The 22,498-nt window shown below is 47.4% G+C and overlaps 5 protein-coding genes across 5 annotated transcripts; 2 read left to right on the top strand and 3 right to left on the bottom strand.

Moving 5' to 3' along the window:
• Positions 1 to 35: 35 nt before the first annotated feature.
• F5891DRAFT_1197075 (uncharacterized protein) lies at positions 36 to 597 on the top strand (the record flags this gene model as incomplete). Its single annotated transcript, XM_041368425.1, has 3 exons — positions 36 to 200; positions 255 to 507; positions 554 to 597. 3 exons carry the CDS (start codon positions 36 to 38, stop codon positions 595 to 597), a joined length of 462 nt encoding a protein of 153 aa, XP_041218464.1.
• A 5,811-nt stretch (positions 598 to 6,408) lies between these two features.
• On the bottom strand, positions 6,409 to 8,249 carry F5891DRAFT_70735 (uncharacterized protein). Its single transcript, XM_041372897.1, has 9 exons — positions 8,034 to 8,249; positions 7,884 to 7,978; positions 7,625 to 7,828; positions 7,425 to 7,569; positions 7,363 to 7,376; positions 7,187 to 7,302; positions 7,051 to 7,130; positions 6,860 to 6,997; positions 6,409 to 6,805 (listed from the first exon to the last, which is right to left on the bottom strand). Exons 1-9 carry the CDS (start codon positions 8,084 to 8,086, stop codon positions 6,478 to 6,480), a joined length of 1,173 nt encoding a protein of 390 aa, XP_041218463.1. The 5' UTR covers positions 8,087 to 8,249; the 3' UTR covers positions 6,409 to 6,477.
• Positions 8,250 to 9,610: 1,361 nt separating this feature from the next.
• Positions 9,611 to 10,466, top strand: F5891DRAFT_1197072 (uncharacterized protein; the record flags this gene model as incomplete). Its single annotated transcript, XM_041368424.1, has 6 exons — positions 9,611 to 9,673; positions 9,740 to 9,880; positions 9,932 to 9,982; positions 10,040 to 10,085; positions 10,137 to 10,400; positions 10,456 to 10,466. 6 exons carry the CDS (start codon positions 9,611 to 9,613, stop codon positions 10,464 to 10,466), a joined length of 576 nt encoding a protein of 191 aa, XP_041218462.1.
• Positions 10,467 to 15,889: 5,423 nt separating this feature from the next.
• Positions 15,890 to 16,186, bottom strand: F5891DRAFT_963727 (uncharacterized protein; the record flags this gene model as incomplete). Its single annotated transcript, XM_041376038.1, has 1 exon — positions 15,890 to 16,186. A coding segment is annotated over one exon (297 nt), but the record flags the coding sequence as incomplete, so codon positions are not given.
• A 74-nt stretch (positions 16,187 to 16,260) lies between these two features.
• F5891DRAFT_1209517 (uncharacterized protein) lies at positions 16,261 to 18,453 on the bottom strand (the record flags this gene model as incomplete). Its single annotated transcript, XM_041369141.1, has 8 exons — positions 18,387 to 18,453; positions 18,254 to 18,334; positions 18,063 to 18,200; positions 17,798 to 17,877; positions 17,360 to 17,738; positions 17,023 to 17,311; positions 16,886 to 16,968; positions 16,261 to 16,818 (listed from the first exon to the last, which is right to left on the bottom strand). Exons 1-8 carry the CDS (start codon positions 18,447 to 18,449, stop codon positions 16,261 to 16,263), a joined length of 1,671 nt encoding a protein of 556 aa, XP_041218460.1. The 5' UTR covers positions 18,450 to 18,453.
• Between the last annotated feature and the right edge of the window lie 4,045 nt (positions 18,454 to 22,498).

Here is a 22,498-nt window from a genome sequence, read left to right as displayed (position 1 = left end):
TTGCGGAATCAATAAGCCATATTCTCAAAACACCCATGTCCAACGTACCAATCCACCTAAATATTTCTAGTGACGTACCATCATTGTCAAATATGCGCCCGCAAAACTCCAATAAGTGGCAAGCGAGCCGAACTTCTAGTGAGCCTCCCAGTAGCGGAATCGCTGACTTGTACGACGTGGTCAATGCTATTGGGTCAATGGTAAGTGACTGATATCTGACTCTTACTAGGCACTGCTCGTTAACGTGTGTACAGACCATCAATGACGTTGACGACTGTGAAGCCAACCTGATCATGGATCTCGCAAGGGCCCGACGCGATATAGTTAATGCGGAGAAAAAACTTGCTGATTGCATCGTGCGAGAGCAAGAGGTCATGACCAGTCTTTCAAGATACAAGTCTGTCATTTCCAAGCGGAAGCTTGACAAGGCCGATGTAGGACTAGGCCATATGCGTGTCACATTCAAAAAACACGGTCTTTCACATCAGCCAGCACACGGTTCTCTTGGTAAGTACTCTTATTATGTATACACTACCAACTAACCTCGTCATAGACTCATTCGCATCCTGCCGTCAGCTAACGATCCAGTTGGACTGATGCCTCGTCCCTTCTTTCAAATTGTGTCAAATAGTTTGTATTTAGCAGTACTGGTACTAGGCTAGTAGTATAGTAAATATGGACATAAAATTTTGTTCCATCTCGACGCTTGAATTGTGTGACTTCTAGTACGAAATGTTTGATCCCGCGGAACCAATTCATGTAGGTGAGGAGAAGACAACGGCGAGCGTAGTATACAGACTGTTATTGTAATTGATTGTAAAACAGCTGCAACATCCTAAGGCGACTGGTCCGCTTGTTAAATTTTAATTTTACTAAGTACTTTCAGGTACTACTACTACTAGCGCTCGAGGTAGCTATTTTATTGACAAACACTGTGAGGCTGTACATCCTGTGAGCTCTGTCTCTCTGTGGGTTACTGTTGAAAAAAATTCAATGCCCGGGAGAAATGTGCTGTGAGTGCTGTCCTGCTGTGGGTTACTGTAGGTTACTGTCGAAAAAATTTGATGCCCCGGAGAAATGTGCTGTGAGCGCTGTCCCTCTGTGGGTTACTGTGGGAAACTGTCAAAAATGTCGATGTCTGTGGGGAAATTTGTAGTTTACAGATGTGAGAGAGCATGAGTCGTCTGTTTCTTTGAGACGTGGGCTATGATGCCCCCGCCATAGTACCATACGTAGCCCGAGATTGACAACTGGTCAGAGGGTGAGCTAGCCCAATCAGCGTCACAGTACGCGTGCAGTTCATCGTTTGCGCCGGCACCCCCATACTGTAGGCGAAGGTTGATAGTACCAGATAGATAGCGAAGTAGTCGTTTCGCAGCTGCATAATGTGCTGGGAGAGGGCTTGAGTTGTGTTGTGCAAGGGAGTTGACGGCGTATGAGATATCTGGACGGGTACAAATGGCGAGATACAATAGTTCACCGACGAGCTTGCGAAAGAGGGTGGGGAGATTGGGGATTGTGTCATGGACGGCGTCTGGTCTGCCGAATGGATGATGTGGGTCAAGAGGGAGACGGACTGGGTTACATTCAAGGAGGTCGTATTCTTCCAGTAGGTAGGTGATATACTCGCTTTGATGCATCCACAGCTGGCGCGTGTTACGGTTTCGTTCGAATTGGATACTGATGAACTTGGTGACTGGTCCCATGTCTTTGATGCCAAAACACTGATGGATCTTCTGTTTGACCCAGGTTAAGAAAGCCGGCGAATTAGACGTTCCCATCCCGTCGTCGACGTGGAACCCAATAATGCAGAGTATACGGGTGCCGGAGGTGCTGCTGTCGAAAAGGAACACTGCGTAGTCGACGGGACACCGAGTGAAACCCAACTCATCCATCACCTCCCTCACCTGCTCGTACCATTCCATGGCGGACTGCTTCAATCCGTAGATTGTGCGAAGCATCCGCCAGACCTGTACCCTCCAATCTCCATGTTCGAACCCCTTGGGTTGACGCATGTAGATCTCCTCTTTAAGTACTCCCCAGAGGAAAGCGCGCGTGGCGTCGAAGGAGTGAAGTTCCCAGTCATGCTTGCACGCCAGAGCTGCAATGAGTCGTAAGGATGCTGTCTTTAGTACTGGTGCAAAGGTTGCGCCGTAGTCTATGCCTGGAATTTGAGAGAATCCTTGGGCGACAAGACGCGCCTTGTAAATAGACCCGCCCTTATTGTCCTCTTTAAACTCTAAGACCCAACGGTTGCCGATTGCCTTGCGACCTTCTGGGATGGTCGCGATCTTGTAGACGTGCATCTCCTCCATTATTTGTAGCTCCTTTTTCATGGCGGTAAGCCATTCATTACGGTCAGGGCGCAGCATGGCTTCTTCGTACGTTGCGGGAGGGATTGACATGTCGTAGTTGCAGTCGTTGGGATTTCTTCTTCGGTCACTTCGGATGGAGATGTGCGCGTGCTCCTCGATCATCACGTTAGCAAATGCCTCGGGGACGTCTATGTTCGGCTCAATTTCCTCCAAGTTCACCTTCTCATCTGCTTCTTCTCCTTCAGCAACCACCCCCTCATTCGACGGAACAGGCACTTGAGCACGGGCGGCGCGAGACTCTCGTAGAGTTTGAAGGCGTTTCTTGGTGGCGTTCATTTCAGCCTCCCAGGCCTGGCCGCCTGCAGTAGATACTTTAGTCCGAGTAGAACGTCGAATGGTAGAGACGATGAGAGGAGATTTGGGAGCTGTGGTGACTTGTGGAGGAGAAGGGACAGCGTGAGGAACGGAAGAAGGAGTGAGAGGTAGCGCATCATCTGAGTCTGAATCGTCGTCCGAACGGGGCGCAGAAGGCAGGCGTTCATCAAAAATGATGTCGCGTGCGACAAAGAAGGCGCCGGTGACCTGATCACGCAGGCGATAACCTTTGGTACCTTCAGGGTACCCGAGGAAGATAGCCGGTCGGGAGTGCGGGCCGAGTTTGACCTGGAGTTCAGCAGGTATTCTAGCGAAGCAACGAGACCCGAATACCCGGATATGTGAAAGGTCAGGCTTCCTGCCATTTACCAGCTCGAAGGGTGTGACATTGAGTGGGAGAGCGCGTGAGGTACTCCTGTTCCATAGGTAACAGACTGTTAATGCGGCTTCGCCCCAGAGATTGGCAGGCAACTTGGCGGCCTCTAACATCGCGAAAAGACGCCCTCCTATAGTCCGAATCGCACGCTCAGCTTTTCCATTTTGTTGATGTGCGTATGGCACGGAGAGTTGACGCTCTATCCCGGCATCCTGAAGAGCCTTAGAGAATGCACTACTCACAAATTCCCCCCCATTGTCAGACCGAAAGGCCTTAACCGTTCGCCCAGAGTGATTCTCCCAGCGTTTCCTGATAATCTCCCAGGCATCCAAAGCTTGGTCCTTCGTAGCGAGGAGTTGCAGGTTAAGCAAATTGGTGTGATCATCTAGAAATATGATGAAATGGAGTTTACCATGGGGCGTCGTGACAGGAAAGGGACCGCAAAGATCGGAATGAATAAGGTCGAGCATATGAGCTGTGCGAGGGCTGTCAGAAGAAGGAAATGGCTTTCGTGGGTGTTTGGCGATGACACACGATTCACATTGCTGAAGGGGAACCGTGGACTCTATGGTAATGCCGGTGGCAGCACGAGAGAGGTGTTTGATCATGTCACCCCCTGGGTGACCCAAACGGGCGTGCCATAAGTCGAGCGACAAGGGAACACGAGCGAATGCTGAGATCTCACGAGGTGCGTGATGAGGTGAAGGTGCGGGACTATTGGGACGAATGAATTTAAGATCAATGAAGAATAGGTTCCCTATCATTGGAACTTCTCCCAGAACTTCGCCGTGATACTTAAGTTGACACCGAGCCGGCGAATGTTCGAAGTTACAAGACCACTTCTTCTTGAGCATGTGACCGATGGAGAGCAAGTTGATCATCGCCCCGGGAGCATGAAGACAATCAGTGAATGTGATGCGGAAGGTCTTCCCACCCAGTGACATTTCTGCAACGCAATCGCCGCGTCCCGAAGTGGGCAAACTGCCGTGGTTGGCGGTTTTGACCGTCACGCGTGAACTCTCCGTATAAGTCCAGAAGAAACTGCGATCTGCAATGAGGTTCGACGTCGTTCCTGAGTCTAATATGGTGGATAGGGAGCTGCGCACTATGCAGGCCATGTCCTCAAAGCTGGGGTAAGACTCAGAAGGAAGTTCCTCAATGACGGCACAGCTGAGGTTGCGAGGCTCATCAGTGCTCGAGGAGGACATAGTAGGCGAAGTGGATGTAGGATCTGTGCTACTGGTGGTCGCAGCAGCGACCTCCGGTTTCTTTGCCGGTCTCTTGTCGCGAGCCCTTGTGAGAAAGTTGCCTCCCTGCCCTTCCATTCCCCCGCCTGGCTGAAAGCAATGTTCACGGTCATGTGTTAAGGACCGTGGCAGCCCAGAACATGCCGGGTTGTCGCAGCTGACGCCCTTGGGATTCGACTTATGGATTCGGATGCCTGTCTTAGAATTTGCCTTCCCATCAGGAGGTCGAGAGAACGACATAGCGTTAGCATACTCTGATCCTGGTCCGGCGAGCTTCTGCTCTCCTCGGAGGCGATTGGCCTCCTCGGAGAGTGAAGAGACGATTGCCGCGAAGGTCATCTTGGTGACTGTGGTCATGGTGGAAGAAGAAGATGCAGTGGGGACGGATGATGAGCTATAAAGGTTCATTGTCATGCGTTTAAATATAATCCACTCGGGAGTGGGAGGGAGACCGTGCAGCAATAGGAATACCATCTCATCTTCTGTGACTATGACTCCCATCTCAGCAAAGCGACGTCTTGCGTTCTCAAATGTACTGATGTAACGAGACGTGTCGTCGACGTCTTTGAGTTTTTCCGCGAATAGCTGAGCACGGAGTTCAAACTGAGATGTTACGTCGAGACGTGCGTAATGCGTAGCGAGAGTGGTCCATTGCGCCCTGGCCGTCCAGTCCTCGCTCAAGAGACCTTGGACAACCGCTGACAACTTCCTGCAAATGATACCTTTGGCTTGTGCATCGTTTTTGATCCATTCGATTATGGTTAATTTCTCGGCGGCAGTGGGAGACCCAGGGACAGCAGGTGAAGGCATGACCACGGCGAATTCGGCGTAGTTGTTAGGATCGGTGCCGGAACTGCAGTGGTTCCATAGCCCATCTGCCTGGAGAGCCAGAGTGACTGCTCGACGCCAAGCTGGGTATTCATCTGCGCCGGTAAGCTCGATGATGTGGTCGTACTTTCCCATAGTAATGAGGAAGTTGGGACACGAAGAGAATGATTGGATTGGGGAGCGTTTCACTGGTTCGTTTCGTGAGGAGGGGGGACTGTTTCCTGGTATGGGGTTATATCAAAACCCAGGGCTCATAACCTGTTGGAACTAGACCAAGGTCTCAGCGGACGTGTAAGACAACGCTGAATTGAATTTACCTAGACCAAGGTCTAGGTCGTACGTTAGCAAAGCTGGATACAAAAGAGTAGTGGTATACGTACCTCAGCGGACGTGTAAGACAACGCTGAGGTATCGCTGCGTACGAGCAAGATATTTAAAGGTAAGCAATAGAAGGTTCAAGACGGAGAGAAGCTGCCGAGAAACATATGGTGCTGAAGCTGACAAGATACGATAAGGATCGGAAAAGGAAAAGAAGACAAAAATGGTCCCGGAGGCTAATCCTCCGGGACTGGTACCATGCGTGTGTGTCCGACTCGTATCGTCCAACGCCCAACTCGTACCATCCAATACTCAATTCGTCCGACCCGTATCGTCCAACACTCAAGTCAGGCTGCATACCTAGTAACTCACAATGTTACAAGTATGTACTGCGAAATGGGATGACGGTGATCATTGATCAGTGATGGAGTATTGGACGACCATCTATATAGCCTATATGCATATGAATGAGCTCGGTGCATGTGCATGAATAGTTGAATATTGAATGAAATTAATTATGGTGGCGTTCAACGTTGAAACGTCAAAAGTGTGCCTGTGTGGGGCTCGAGGGTGTATAGAGGCTTGAAGCGATCAATCGTTCACACCTGAATCGAATGATGCACGGTTAGTTAGCGCTGGATGCCCTCTGGGCTACGACAGCGGCCCCCGTGTGGCTTACCACCACTGGAACGAACCTACATCGGTCCTCAACACTAAAAAGTCAGTGGGGACCATCGCACTGTTCATTGTTTTCTCTCATTAGCTCACCAAGTATCTAAATCCAGTGCACCACGACCTGTTCAGAAGGCGTCGAACGATTGCCTTGGCACCTTGGAGGGCTCAAGTCAAATCTAGAAGTACATGATGTTGATAGAACGTAGGTTACGTTGTCATGATCGGCCATAAGTCCAGTGGTATAGTACAAGCGAGCACTGTCTGTAATCGCGTCAACACTCAGATACCGTCCACGCCCAAAACCATCCAGGAAAGAAACAATCGAGCGCTACGACTTCTCAATTTACCATGGCTCGTCTGGTAACAAATCTACATCGGGGATTTTTGCCTCAAGCTCGGACACTTGTGCCGCATCCATCTCGTAAAATTGCATCATCTCTTCGATTTTATCCAAGATATCCTTATCCGCGTGTGCCAAGATAGCCAATCCCTGGACATAATCCTGAATCCGAGTAAGAACCTCTTCCTTTATTGGGGAGGCGAGGTAAGATTTGACCGCGAGTTTGATGGCCCTACGAGTGAGTACCCGGCTTTTTGACACGAAAAAAAGTGTCTGCAACACAAGCGTCAAGTGCATGATGTAGGCCATCAAGCGCTGAAGCACCACGTCGCTGAAAAAGAAGTGTCGATGTCCTTTCGCACGCGAGAAAAATAGTGGTGCGTACGATATCTGGTATACCTCATAAACCCATTGTGCGACGAATACGGCGACTGCTGCGATTGGTACTACGATGGGAGCCGCAGGTCCCGATAAGGCGCCCAGCATGCTCACAATAGGGCCGGACATGGACGACCCAAATGTCCTGTAAATATTCAATGAGATACAATTTATCTGACACGTAAAAGACCAGCCTACATGGACGTGGTGGTGGATTCAGCTTGTATGTTATCGACCATTGTCATCATCAAATCCCTGAACTGTTGGCTGCGCAAGTACTACGCACAAATCACGTTAGGGCGGATGCAACGACGACAAATAAGATAGACATCACCTTATGAGGATCACGGAAGTTCCACACGTCGACAATGTCGTTATGAAGCACACGCAGACAATCCTTCATCTGGTTGTTCTTGAACGTTGGGCATGACATGAGCGCATTCCAATATCCTTCAAGACACGAAGATTTAGACTGTATTCAGTGATTATGAACGCGAAAGTGGGACAAACTTTGTTTGCCAATCCTGAGATTGCGTAAATCACCAGATAAGAATGAGGCAAGCGAGACTCACTTAATCAATGCCTTTATTTTGAGTCCAGGATGCACTCGCTGAGCGACGGAGGTCATCACCGCGGCATCGGGCTCAAGATGCAAATTGACACAGGTTTCAGTTTTTTGGATCAGGCCGGTGAGTGTCTCCTTGTAGCCTTTTGCGGCTGCAATATTACACTTCAGAGGCACGCATGGACCTGTCAGGGTATTGGTACATACTGGAGATCGTGGCATGGGGAATATCAGACCCTGTGAATTCCTCGAGAGGTCCGATGCAGGTGTTCTGCACCTCTGTTTCTGCTCCTTCCTTGACGAGTTCTTGGATAGCTTTTTCGCTCAATCCATCGAGAGAGGCTTCATTTAGAGTTCGCTCCACGCGATCGACGAGTATATCATATTTAGTAAGGACGACGATAACGGGGACTTTGACAAAGTGTGAGCCCCGACGTAGCAGAGAGATAGTTATCGATTCACTTACCGTTTCCCAAGGTTCCTTCAAGTTTCGATTTCAGGAAATCCTCCGTTCCTGTCTCCAGCAAACGTCCGCCCGCACGGGGTATCTGAATACAAAGCCTTCCATGTATTTGGTCAGTCTACCATAACGGAATGGTCGAGATAGAATCCCCACCAAACAGCATGCAGCTGATCCTTCAAATCTGGCATGTTCTTTCGACGTTCCATAAAATCTTGGACTATTTTGAGGTTTTTTTCTTCCCCTGGTTCGAAACCTTTGCTATCGTGGAGAACGAACCTGTCGTTCTCACGCGAGGTGAACTCATCGTCGATGCAAGCCTCGCCTGGCCTATCGTGCTCAACGATCTATTGACAGTATGAGCAACTATGCTTCTTGAAGCGTCACGTTCAGCTCACTGTTTTGCTCACTGTTCGTTCGCCTACTCCAAATACGTGGTCGATGAGTGATGACTTGCCAACACCTGTCTATTAAAAGCACGTCGTCAACACTGGCTCGAGATCGGAAAAAGTCAGATACCTTTCCTATTACCAGAATTCGGAACCTTGGGAGCGTCAGCCTCAAGGACGGCACTTCATGATCATCCTGACTCACTGAGGACACCTCTCAAATATGTCGGAAGTGGTAGGTGAGAGCCCAGAGCTTTGGCCGGAAGAGGCAGCCTGCTAATCTACGACTTAGATGGTTTCGATGCCAGACGTGGATCCTTACTTTAGTTGAAGTATTCTCGGAAAAGTCGACGACGATCCGGATTTTTTTATACCACTTGATGTATTCTACAGGTGTGAAGTTGAGTTTGTGTGAGGTGAGAGTGTGATTCTTGTTTCACCTCGTTGACTTGCACCATACGCACGGAATATCTCATCTGTGTCGAAAGTAACGTCTTTATGATGCTTGGTTCTCAGAAAATGATTCTTGTGCCGCATATGTAAGGAAAATAATTCGTCGCGAGAAAACACCCTACGGCGACACGGAAGCAACTCAGATGAGAACATGTGTTGGGGTCGAGTACTCACTTGGGTAAAGAAAATGTGTGTCGCAAACTCCTTCCTTCGGGCTCTTCGCGTTTAAGTTCGATTGGCGAATGTGATTTGCCGATCCTTACTTCAGCAGACTCTATATTCGTTTTCGACTTGCTGATATCGACGGTGATACCTATTGGATATATTCAACAGGGTGAATGATAGACAAGAATTGAGTACCATAGATGTGGAGAGTGTCAAGAGCATTAGCCATGACGATTTGATCTAGTGAAGAGTTCTCCTCTGAGGTACTTTATTTTGAATGGGGACCTGATTATAGAATAGAGAAGACATGGGGATTACAAGAGCGGGGCGTCTGATAAGAAAACACGTGGATCCGGAATGGTGTGATAAGAAAGACCCGGTGCTCTGCTACAAGCGTTAATTGTGTACTTTCAACTTCCGCGAACATACAAATCCAATTGCAAGTAATGACAAGACCCTCGTCAGAGTAGCAACAGCGGCGATTAAAAACATCCAGTCAACTTTCTGGCACTCGCCAACACCAGAAATGAGCTTTAACAAAACGTAGAAACATCTCCTTGTGCCTCTTTATCCTGTGTGTTGTCTTTCTTAGTTACTAGAGAGCGACAAATTTATTTGTATTTCCAAGTCGTTGCCCACCTTTTGTAAGTCGTGAGTGTGTTGATCCTCGTTCGAGCAACACCCATGCTGATCCATCTCGTTGCCCACCGTTCGCAGTATGTGAGTATGTCGATTCTCGTTCGAGCAACAGCCATGCTGGTCCGAGTCGTTGCCCACCGTTCGCAGGTTGTGAGTGTGTCGATCCTCTTTCGAGCAAGACCCATGCTGATCCAAGTCGTTTTCCACCGTTCGCAGGATGTGAGTGTGTCTATCATCGTTCGAGCAAGAGCTATGCTGATCTATGTCGTTGCCCACCGTTTGCAGTCTGTGAGTGTGTCGATCCTTGTTCGAGCAACAGCCATGCTGATTCATGTCGTTGCCCACTGTTCGCAGGGCGTGAGTTTGTCGATCCTCTTTCGAGCAACAGCCATGCTGGTCCATCAATAGGAACCGCTTCACAACGATCTCCGTGTAGAGATACGGTCCAAGTTACCCTCTGTGATATGTCAAATTGGTCACGGATTGTACACATGTCTCATGTTGCAAATCTGCCAGGCATCTTGCTCATCACCCTTGGAGGACATTGTTCAGGTCATTTCCGGTGAATTTTGAGCCCGCATTGCGATGAACCTGCTTATTATTGACCGTTCAGCTGTTGTCATTGTCTTCGAACACTCTTTCTATATTTTCAACAATCAGCGTCACTACTGGAACTCTGATCCCTCTTTTTATCTCGCACTGGAGCAGTACATCTCATCTCCGCATGCAGGTGCTGTCATGAAAGCTGTGAGCGATGCCGTTTACGCTTATGAAAAAGCGGTGGCTACTTCTGGGAAAGAGAAAGAATCTTCGTGCTCTTCGGTGAATGCGCAGTTAATCAACGCTGTTCTTGAAATCACTTTAAATCATCGCCTGTGTATGTTTCGTCGTCATCCTGTGGCAACAATCCCGCTGATCTGCTTGTCTTTCAGCAAGACCTTAATGTTAGGCAATGCAACGCAACGTAGATGGTGTTCCGAAGTGGAGCTGAGGTGTCTTAGCAGTGAATGTGGGCTTCTGGAGAGGTCTATTGAGGTAGTTTCAGCAAATGGAACTGTACAAAATGGTTCACACAATATAGCGCTTTTCCCTGTATGGTGTACCGGTGTTTGAAGCATGTGAGTCGCACTCAGCTGAGATGGTGGTGGAATCTACTGGGCTTGATGTACCCCTGAAGCATTCTTTGTCCGATTCAAGTGCATTGAGGTCGGGTATGTTCTACGTACCATTTTGCTCCGCAGCTTATCTCGACTTGAACCAATATTTTGAAAAGCAATACAGTTTTGTCATTTCAGAGTTACGTTATATATACATCGATGGAACGTCCCTGTGAACGTCAGTGACACCAGTCGATGGCTAAGACTGAGCTGTTGGCAGTTGATAGCCTTCGAAACTGATGGATTTCAAACAGCGGATGCACCTTGAAAGTTTTCATTTCTTTGAAGGACAGTGTGCAGGTTACTGTAGCTCTGGATTATAAGACAAGGTGGATATCGTGATTTATCATACGTGCGCTCTGTGCATTCCCGGGGCCTATGGTTAGAATTGCATCATTCTCTTTTTCACTAAACAATGAGTGTATTGACCGCATGCATCATACTCTGGAATCTAAATGCATCTTTTCGAGGGACCGAGATGATGCTATCGTGGAACAAAGGAGAAATCGACTTACAAGATGTCTGCCTTATGTCCAAGGACAAATTTTCAGCGTTGGATGTCACTTATGCCATGGTCTCAGTGTAACCTGTAGCCTTTTCATGCGTATCTTATTAACGTATGAGAGAGCGCCTTAATAGGACCATAAGAAAACACTCGCCTTTCTGATCAGACTAACGAGCTGAATCCCGTGAGAGCTTGCTGCGACCGACAGCTGTTATGATAACGTCCGACGTCGCTAAATGTCAGCATCCCAGCGTGCAATATAAGACATGAACGAAAATCTCGATCTTTCGATGGGGTCGAGTAATACTGACAGCTGTTGGCGATCGGAGTATTGATTTGCAGTCGCTCCATGCTAAAATATCCTGTGACTGCCATTGTAAGCCGGACAAGGAGGGACGGTCAAGTCTACCTTACAAGGTGAACACGGAAGCAGAGGATGAAAAGGTACGTGGCAGAAGACATGGCAGCTGTGCGTACCGTCCGAAATGATACTCCCGATCCACGTCATATTTTTTCCCTTTGCTGATTCCTTCTGCGTATCATGCTATAACAACGGATGCAGCAGGTAAGTATAACCCTCCCCTCTGCCTGGCACGCTGATATTCTCAACCACGGACGCTGACACATTTAACGAGGAAGACAAGCACAAAGATGCCTGTCGTCGAGCTGATGGCGACGGGTGTTGGCTGAGTGACACGAACTTGATAAGCCCCATGTTTACTCACTGTTGCAATGAAGTTGGGTCCATTCCACGCGGATGCAGGCATTAACGCGGACCGCTCGTGGTGAAGTCCTGCGGGTGGATGCTGGGAGGGCGAATGTAGGGAGTGCTTGTACCCTCCCGTGGACGCGGAGGCTTACTAGTATATGAACTGTTTGTGCCGTGGGCAGGCTTCCTCCTCGAAGGAGTTGAGATAGGAGGGGGCAGGAGACGAGGGCCTTGGGATTGGGATTGCCCGGATGGCTGGTTGTCGCTTGTGCTGGAGTTTGGGTAATTGATGAATAAACTGAATTTATTGGACAGGTGTGTAGCGTGCGGACAATGATGGAATGGAGCGTGTCATTTCAAAGTTAGGCGCCGCTGCCTCTCAAGTCGCTGATATGATAACCAGTGTGCAGTTTGAGCTATTAGCGAGCCTGCGAGCCAAAAGCTCAAACTAGTGCTTACTAATCGAGGAAGCGCATCTAAAAAACCGACTCGGTGGAAATATAGTTTGAAACTCTTGTAAGACTCTCGTGAGAGTTGCCGTTTTGGTTAGCACGAAATCTAGTTCGTAAATACCTGGTTTTGGTTATGTTTGAACCCTGAGCCAAGTTTCACACATTTGGATGGGAGATTTGAAGATTATCGATGCGATGTGAGATTATCAGTACAATAAATGTGTTATCCAGTATTACTAGTACAATCAAAACTACTATCTGATAGAATCTACGAGGGTGCCTGCAATGGTCCAATCACTAACACGTACTGCAAAAAGTTGTGAAACTGTACTCGCTCGTCCCCGGAAAGGTTGTTCATCACACTGAGGATATATAGGAACTTGTGATTGGATCCCATTCTTCCAAAACTATCCACTTTCACCTGGACTTCAAACTGTTTGTCGAGGCTGCAGAACATCACTGCGCCGAAGAGTGCCCACATGAACTTCAAATTTTCGATTTGCTGTTCCTCAGTCTCGCCAAGGAAATCTTGGTGCAACCCCTGCCAAACAAAATGGATAATGTTGCACATGATGAACACATTCTGAAATTTAGCTTTGATTTCGACCTGTCCGTTCTGAAAAGATTGAGCTGCCCCCGACAACACACATGAACGAAAACTTACTTGATCAAAGCTATAAACGTGCATGAAAGCAAGACCATCTCCATCTTTTGTGATCTTTTCGATCAAGTGTTTGTGATAGGTGACAGCAGGTGCGGCAATGTGCAGTGGAGGGACATCAGGAAATCAACCTGGAATTGATATGACCAGGTAGACCTGACAAATACAACCCATTATGATACATCTAGATTTGGAATTAAATACTATTATGTTTGTACAACATGTATAGGAAAGAATATATGACTTTGCCTGGGGCATGTCATTGTGATGTGCGCATTGCGAGGACGCATCACATATATTAGAGAATATATGGCTTTGCCTGGGACATGTCATTGTGATGTGCGCATTGCGAGGACGCATCACATATATTAGAGAATATATGGCTTTGCCTGGGACATGTCATTGTGATGTGTGCATTGCGAGGATGCATCACATATATGAGAGAATATACAGCTTTGCCTGGGGCATGTCATTGTGATGTGTGCATTGCGAGGATGCATCACATATATGAGAGAATATATGGCTTTGCCTTGGACATGTCATTGTGATGTGCGCATTGCGAGGATGCATCACATATATTAGAGAATATATGGCTTTGCCTGGGACATGTCATTGTGATGTGCGCATTGCGAGGATGCATCACATATATTAGAGAATATATGGCTTTGCCTGGAGCATGTCATTGTGATGTGCGCATTGCGAGGACGCATCACATATATTAGAGAATATATGGCTTTGCCTGGGACATGTCATTGTGATGTGCGCATTGCGAGGACGCATCACATATATTAGAGAATATATGGCTTTGCCTGGAGCATGTCATTGTGATGTGCGCATTGCAAGGATGCATCACATATATTAGAGAATATACAGCTTTGCCTGGAGCATATCATTTTGATATGCATCTTGTAAATATGCAACAAAAATATGAAAGAACATCTAGCTATGCTGGGGGCATCTCATTTTGATATGAATCTTACAAATATGCAACAAATATATGGAAGAATACATGACTATGTCGGGGGCACCTCATTTTGATATGCGCCTTACAAATATGCAACAAATATATGAAAGAATATATAGCTATGCCAAAGAATCTCATTTTGATATGCATCTTATAAGTAGATATCAAGGTGACAAGTGATCTATCATACACTATAATTGGCTGGTTGGTGATCAATCTTATTTGTGACTTTGTTTCATGTTATCAAGTAGTTGTATGTACTTGCAAAAATAAGAATTGTGACATTGACTTGACAATGCATTATAATGTGATGTCAGGTGCGATCAAAATTGGCAAGGAGATCATTTTCATATATGATATGTTCTGTTTCTTGAAGAATATAGGGACATGCCATCTTGACATGCATCTTACAATGGAGCAACAACCATATGAAAGAATATTTGACTTTTTTCATTTCCATGACTCATTACCAGGGACAGATTCTTTCTGCTCCAAGCTCTACACCTCAAATTATCTCTTCGCAAGGCAGAAGTGAAGAAAGACTAGCGAGCAGCTCATGGCACATTCAATATGTTTAGTAGTGGAGCCACAATAGCGGGAAATGATGCAGAGAGATAGGACATGAAGTCAAATTCAACAGGGCAGCGGAAAAATTCTGCAAGCCGCTGAGGCCTTGCTGCCTTAAATAACGCAAAACTCTGGAATTGGATACTTCTCCAGATTCGCTCTCCTCCTCGTTTGCTTCATCTTCCACCTGCCCATCCGCATCGACTGCCATCACATTCGACAAATGATTCTGAGCATTAGCAACTATATCAAGTGTGGTCCCGAGTAAAGCTGGCCAATATGTGGTTAATCTCGACCCAAGGTTCTTCAGCACATCACCCAACAAAGTCAGGTAACCAGACTGCTGCTTTAACGGGATGTCTGAGGAAATAGGGTGCAGTGAGAAGAGGTTGTCCTGGCGAGCATGGCTGTCCGCTTGCATGGGTTTCAACATCAGATCCACTAGAAAATAGAGCTCCTCATCTGTGCATCCTGCGAGTGCTGTCAGCACGGCAGCTCGACGATCACTGCCTCTAGAGCGACCCTTCTTTTCCAACATAAGGCCATATAACAGATGGACGATGATGTCCACTACTTGAGGCCGGTCTTTGATCTCTATCGATGACATATGCAAAGACGTCAACTCGTCTCTCCATTTTGTTTCGTCGAGTAGTAAGCCTAACTTCGCCTGGTGATGCTGGAGGTGGGGCGACTTGTACGCGAGCAGACAGGATAAGGATACCTTTTGCAGTTCCCGATCGGGATGGGATAGGAGGGAGAGGTACAGTTCTCGTAGTGTATCTGTGGAGTGCAGAGCCTTGGGATTGCTAAACTTGCTGAACAGCGTCAACCACGCCTGAAGCTTATATTTCGGCAATTGTGATAGAGCATCCGGACTTGCGATTGAAATGGAGTATGTCACCAACTCACGATTATGTTTTTCTGCCAAAGATGTACATTGTCCGAGAGTGAGGAGGATCTGAGCTTCGAATGTGACGGGATCAAACCGATCAGACGATTTTTGTTCCTATGTCACATCGTTAATAGGACGCTAGTTGAAGTGCTAACTAGAAGACCTACCAAAACGATGATTTTGTGGTGGTGAAATGTATCTAGCCAGCTTACAGCAGCACCCCCAACCCGATGTGCTGTGGGGTCCCTCCAAGATCGTTCTTCTTCCCAGGGATCCATGACATTCTGATCATCCTTGGTCAGCCAGTCAGGAATTTGATTGGCTCCCTGGGGTTGTTGTAGCTCCGAGAATATGATATTCCAGACGACATCGCCAAACTTCTGGGCTACAAAAGAGAGAGCTTGTGACGCTGGGGACCATATCGGTCGTAAGTTGACCTTCAGTTGAGCTAATATGACATCAGCGAAGTGCCTGCATAAATGGGACGGTATACGTACAAACAAGCCACCGAATACAGATATCAGCGGAAAGTGAACCATCATCTCTCACGACCTGGTATAATCTGCCTATTTGAAGAACGCGCTCGCGCACGCCATGCATGTCAAGGGACACTTCGTCACCCTGCAGACGGCGCCTCAGCGCTTCGTGTTCTGCGGGAGAAGATTTGACCATCTTCGATGTCAATAATGCCAAGACATTTGAACGCAATGTTTGAGAAGGGGAAAGTAGCCGTGATTGCAGACGGGAATATAATTGGGCGATTGGAAGAGACTGAGATGAAGAAGGGCTATTTTGTGTCAGCAAGAACAAACCAGAATGAGGTCACGGAATTACCATGCTTCGAGAAGTGCGACTAGACCTATCATTACTTCATCAAACCACGACCAATGCTCCACAATCTCTGCCGTCCAGGCCGATGGATCCACTTGCGTTTCCCAGGAAGCTGATTTGCATTGAGACAAAGCTTGCATGCATGTTCCGATCACCCAGGCCGCATTGGCATATGATGCTTGCCAATTCGCCTCGGGTGTCGGCGTGTTTAGTGCGCGTTCAATGATGGGCACCAATAAGGGCGCCAGTGAGTCGACGAATATGGAGAGACTCATGATGTCGTACAAGTGATCCACCGACTCATCACTAATTTCCCAGCTAGATAAGTGGATTTGTATCCACCTATCGACGCATCGCTTCCAGACGATATCGACCTCGCCCAACTTTCCGGAATGTTGCAGAGATGCGAGAAGACGCAACGTGAGGGTGTGCTCTGCCTGAAGGAGAGTAGGGGTTGCTTTGAGGAGGGTGGGTAGTCTGACAAACTTCCAACCACCCCATCCTAGCTCCGCAAGGACACCGCAGAGCATCAAGCCGAAGGAAGGAACACCAAGAGCCTGAGCGACAAATGCACGTCCTGGCCCTGTGGACATTGACATGTCACCAGCAGTGAGAAGTGAAGACGTAAAATTCAAAATTTCGGAATGCAGAGGTAGCATCAAGCGGCAGCGACGCCAGTCTTGAGGCAAGTTGTATTAGATGGTTTGCTACAGGTACAAAGTTTAACGGGTATGCAAGACTGAGAAATAATGACGACATACTAGACAGTCGCGATCCTTGACGAACTGCACATATGACAGACGCAATTTGCATGACACATTGAAGATCTTGGTGATTTGCACCACCAGTCTGCGATACGGCACAGAAGCGATCAACGATGAGGCTCGCAACAACCGAAAAGTCTTCCGGGCCATTGCAGTGGTGAATCAAAGCGGTCAGCACATGCCGAAGGAGTGTATACGACAATTCAGGGTGATCACTTGTCAGGTGGCAGTCAATGAGAGAAGCTATCGATGATCCTGCACTGGTGTGCAAGGTTTGGGAAATAGACTGCAGGCATATTAAAATTAGCAACTAAAGTTGAGCAGCAATACGCACTTTGCATGCAAAGATCATCATCCAAGTGCTGGCATCCTCGATGCCTTCCAAATTCTTTGCCATCAAAATTACAGCTCTCTCCCTTGCAACACTCTTCAGCCGCCGGAGTACGGAACCCCAAACCTCGGCTGCGGCGCGCTGGACATCAGAATTGCACGTTGGAAGCACCGCGCGAAAAGAACACCACATATGGTCCAAAAGATCGAGATTGATTGACGGTACGAGAAGATACCTGAATAGTCCTGAGAGTGTCGCCAGGAGAGCTGTAAGGGAGGGTGCTGATATGGGTTGTGGCAGAAGTCGCAAGAGGACCTCTAGTAAATCCGCATATGACGGAGCAAGTGTGGTTCGTAGATCGTGAGCCAACTTATTCAGGAGGCTAAATAATTATACGGTTAGAGAACATTGGTAAATCAGGTGTTGAGCTGAGAGGCGTACTCAAGCAGAGCTATCAAAGCTTCATTGTCTGATGCATCCAAGGCACCTTTCCACCAGTCAATGATATCCTTCCAGTTGAACTAGGACTAGGTGACTCGAGGCGATGTGTGGCAGAATGATGATGATGACACTACTACAACCCGCTCCGAACATGTGCTCTACTGCTGACTAAGCTTTGTCTGAACCTTGACTAAGCCTGAATGCTGCCTCCGGACCTTGACTAAGCCTAAGTGCTGCCTTGTCCCTGGCCCTACTCCCTTGGGACCCCTAGTCCACAGTTATGCAAGAGTATGGGCATAGATATTGAAAGCGAGTCAACCTTATTCGCGAACTGAATAAACGCTGGGGAGAGATTGAGCTGCCGCCATTGTTGAAGAGCTAGATAAAAATGGGATTCGTTGTCCTGGACCTGCTTCAGCAATCCACGTGGATCGATGAGACCAACCTCAAACTTACCGAAATATCATGATCAAACTTGGTGAGGTCAAGAGCAGATGGCAGATGGACTTCCTTCAGGCTTTTCTTGTATGATTGATGCTAAATGATGCACGGTCAATCAAGCGAATGGGCTCGACAATATTTGAAGCACCTTGAATCGGTTCGCGCGGGGAACTGCACTGGTTCCCTCGCCTGAGTCTGAGTCCGAATCCATGGCTTTCAGAATGTTGCAAAGGACTGTCAGAAAAAAATGTCGCGCTACCGTTTATGAGGACAGGTGGCAGTCATGAAACACTGACTGCTCCGGTGGCTTGCGGTCCAAAATTTGCGATCTCGAAAAGGTTGTTTGGATCAGAAGCCTTTGCCAAACAGTCCAATCCCAGATCCCAGAGGTACTACTACAGCATGAACAGGTGGTATTGTCGCAGATTTTTTGGATAAACTATGCACAACTTGAAGCAGCTGAAGTAAATATGGGTAAGGATCGATCGAATTTGATAATATGATGTGAGAATTGTCCCTCGTTCCTCACTGTCGAATCAGTCCAGGACCAAGACTTGCGATAATCAACGGAATTACGAGTCCTGCCCCAACAGTTAGGGCCAGCCCGCATACGATCCTGGCAGATAAGGGTAGTGCGAATTCAGCCGTGAAGATACCTGCGAGAAACCCAAGTATCGAAAACGCCAAACTGCGTCACGATGGTCCTGTGAGTAATAGATAATTGCAATCAAAGGCTTGCTTACCTTGTCAAATATAGAAAACTCGGGATACTTGCCAGGATTGCAAGAGTGGTCATCTTCCCTTGCAAGTAATACACCTATCAAGTCAGTCATATGGTCAGGCTAAGTCACAAAAACATCAGGTCAATCTCACCGCGAAGTCAAGCGATCTCAATCTGTACCCAAGGTGTTGTGCCAAGGTGCACCCGATGATGCAGTAGACGCTGAGAATGAAGGAGATAGAGCACAATATCTTCGTAGCAACTTGTGTGCCTAATCCTGGGATGGCAAGGATGCTTGCATCGACCGCCATGATAACACTTGCCTGTCAGATCAAAAGAAGTTGTAAGCGCCCTCCTTCGGGTTGACAATATTGTACTTACTATGGTGGTTTGAGCTTTAGCCTGGGCGTTGAAGTCGTCCGTAAATCCTTTGATGTCCACTCCATTAACAAGACCGTCAACGTAAATATTCTTGAGGCGTTTGAGGACCATCATCGGGATCCAATACATAGCGACTCCAACACTAGTCATGAGGGCAGAATTTTGTAAGTCTCTGCGTCTCTCCGCAACCGAATGGGTTCGCATTAATCGAGCTTCGGGTTGGCCGTGATGGTTAAGGTATTCGTGATGGCCTTTACAACTACTCAATCAATAACATCCCGCAAAAGAAAACGACGTACGGAGTATGTGCAATAATTTGCCTGTTCAACATGAATTTACAATTTTTAGTTTTCTACCACATATTGCGACACCCGGTTCCTCCATGATCCCGCTAGATCCTGCAAGTTCCTCTGGATTGGTCATTGACCTGGAGATGCGGATTCAAACGAAAGTACGTACCGGCAATGGCCAGCTCAGTAGCTATTTCCTTCATTTGATCGAGGCTCCAGAATATCGCCGCCGCCGTTGGTTTTTCTATGGCTAATGCTTCTGTTCTTAGCCTACTTTATTATTCTGGTCGGGCACTCAATTGCAACGAACTTGCCAACGCGATACCAGTTCAACTGCATTCGCAAAGCTTTGACTTCCGCGAGACTCACTTCAATCCCGCGTGGAAAATACTTGACGTGTTTCCTAGTCAAAAAGTGAGTAATGTTCTGCATCAGGGTGACATCCTATATCAATTACTCACCAATATTGGGCCTCAAGCTCGAGTCCTATGAAATCAGATTCAAGAACCAAAGCACGAAAAAGAAACACACTTTTGTGACCCCAGTGCCACACCGCCGGGCATTCCTGAAAAAGAAGAAATCCGTCCACTGGTTCTAACCAGGTGATGGTGCGGCTCTCCAGGACCACACAGTAATATGGAAAGATCTCATTCCCTCTCACTAAGATCGGGTCAACGACTAACCACCATTCTTTCCCGTTGAGCTTGGTTCTTGATGCCTCGATCCAAGTTTCGAGCCTCTGTAATTGTTCATCTGAACAGATCATTAGATTCATTTCGGTGTATGTTTTCTTTATCAAAGATAAGTATGCAAACTGAAATCACAGCAAACGCTCACCGTTCTTGCATTGTGATGATACACAGCTCCTGACAGGTGGACAAACTCGACCCAATCCTCACGCGCTCCATTCCTGTCAATGCTGTGTTAAATTGACGTTATCGCGAACACAGGTCACGAACCGAGCGAAGTCGACTTGCATGGTTCCTACGAGATAATCGTGATGCGGGTTATTCATACTGAATTAGGTCAGTACTCGTCGTTCATTGTAATAGAAACGCAAACTCACGGCGATGCTATCTCGGTGTACCGCCGAAGTTGCGTGGGCCAGATAGGAACGCTACGCTTGAGCAAATCTGAGATCTGGTGGATTCCCGCATCTGAGACCTAGCAGGAGAGTCTGAGGAACGTAGCTTGAATGGGAGTCGCGATTGAACGTACTGTCGTGGTCATGGTTTGACCTGCCAACTCACACGTGGTGGTATAATAGTAGGTGGCGGTTCACACGATGATGGTCAGATGGTCACTGTACCATTATCACGGAATAGCCCCAAATGGAACAACCCTGAGAATAATTAGCAAACACTTCCGGGCCTGGATGCGATGCCGATATGATGACATTGCGTACTTGTAGTATAATATATCCGAGTACCGTAGCCTCAAACTGAAGTAGATTTAAATACACTTGCGAGTATAAAATCGCGATCGCCGAGGATTGCATTAGCGCTATAGTAATGCTGATAGCGTGTATGTATTCTGGAGGCTGAATCTTTGAGATGCAGCGCTGGTAGGTAGCATGATGGTATAAATACAGCTAGGAATGTGTTGATCATAGCCCTAGTGGGGTATACTACATTGTGATATTGCGAGAGGGGGGGATGTAATGCAGGCTACTTGTACATGATGGAGACGATTCACTGAAACTCATTAAGGCTACGAAATCCATCGTCAACTTGTGAGAATGTCCTAGCGTGTCTGGTAGAAATGAGGACGCTCACCAGAAACGCCAATCTCACCATATTTGTGACCTTCTTTGCAATGCCGGAAACCTTGGCTTTGACAGCTGCCAGACGTCGGGAGGGCGGCGTAACGACCGATTCATTGGGTCGCTGGCCTTGGGTAAGCCGCCGGTACTAGTAGGTGTGACGATCTTACCGAGTCCAACCAAAAGTCCACCTGTGTCTGATAAAATTGTTAGCTGCGTACCGTCGATCATAATCTGGTGCTTACCATTACTTTTCTGCCCTTCATCGGCAACTGTCCCATAGAGGCCGTATGCGTTACACGGGACATCGAATGTGAATGAGGAGTGCGAGGTTTTACAGAGAGGGGCTAAGATTGCCGTATGTAGTCGTTGAATGTGATATGTAGCGTGGGATTGTCGATACAGTCGATGGTAAACTCGGAGATCTTGAGATCTACCACAGCAAAGAATGACACACAAACAATTAACTGAGTATCCGACCTTTGAAGCCTCAAGCTCAAAGACGGGCATGAAAAACCACACATATAATAATTAATGTTCAAAGCGATGGAAAAGGCTCATAAAGAATAAGATAAATCAAGTCCAACGTAAAACAAAATCAAAGTAATACAATAATGGGAGTTATCACAAATCGTAGTTTGGAGATCGAAACAGCTACAAAAAGTGGTGATACAAATATACGTCAAAGGAGTGAGGAGGTATTGGAGGGTATGGACGAGGTCGAAACCCAATCGTCAAACCAATCGCTATGACCATCGGGTGGTGATACATCTGTAGCACTTCCAGATGACGAAGCTACAAACAGTTGAGCATGAGAGACTCAAGCAAAAAAAACATGCTCACCAGTAGTGCGTGCTATAGCTTTAGAAAACATGTCTGCTTCGGCTTGTGCGCGTTTCTTTTTCAAATACATAATGTGAAATTCGGCCTTTAGTACATCCAACTTTCTGACCTCTACTTTGGAGCTGTCGCTGTCATTGGTGCGCACTAGGAGCTGGTTAGTTTCGGCGACGGATGCGCTCACATATGAGTAATATGTGATATCGTCGGCCCAAGCTTTCAAGAAAGAAGGCAAGAAAAGAAGTTGATCACTGGGCTGCATGATG

This window comes from Suillus fuscotomentosus (genome assembly GCF_016647785.1).
Source record: "Suillus fuscotomentosus strain FC203 chromosome Unknown F5891scaffold_114, whole genome shotgun sequence".
NCBI classification, from domain to species: Eukaryota; Fungi; Basidiomycota; class Agaricomycetes; order Boletales; family Suillaceae; genus Suillus; species Suillus fuscotomentosus.
The sequence above is the reverse complement of the archived record's forward strand: the minus strand, read 5'-3'. Positions and strand labels throughout refer to the sequence as shown.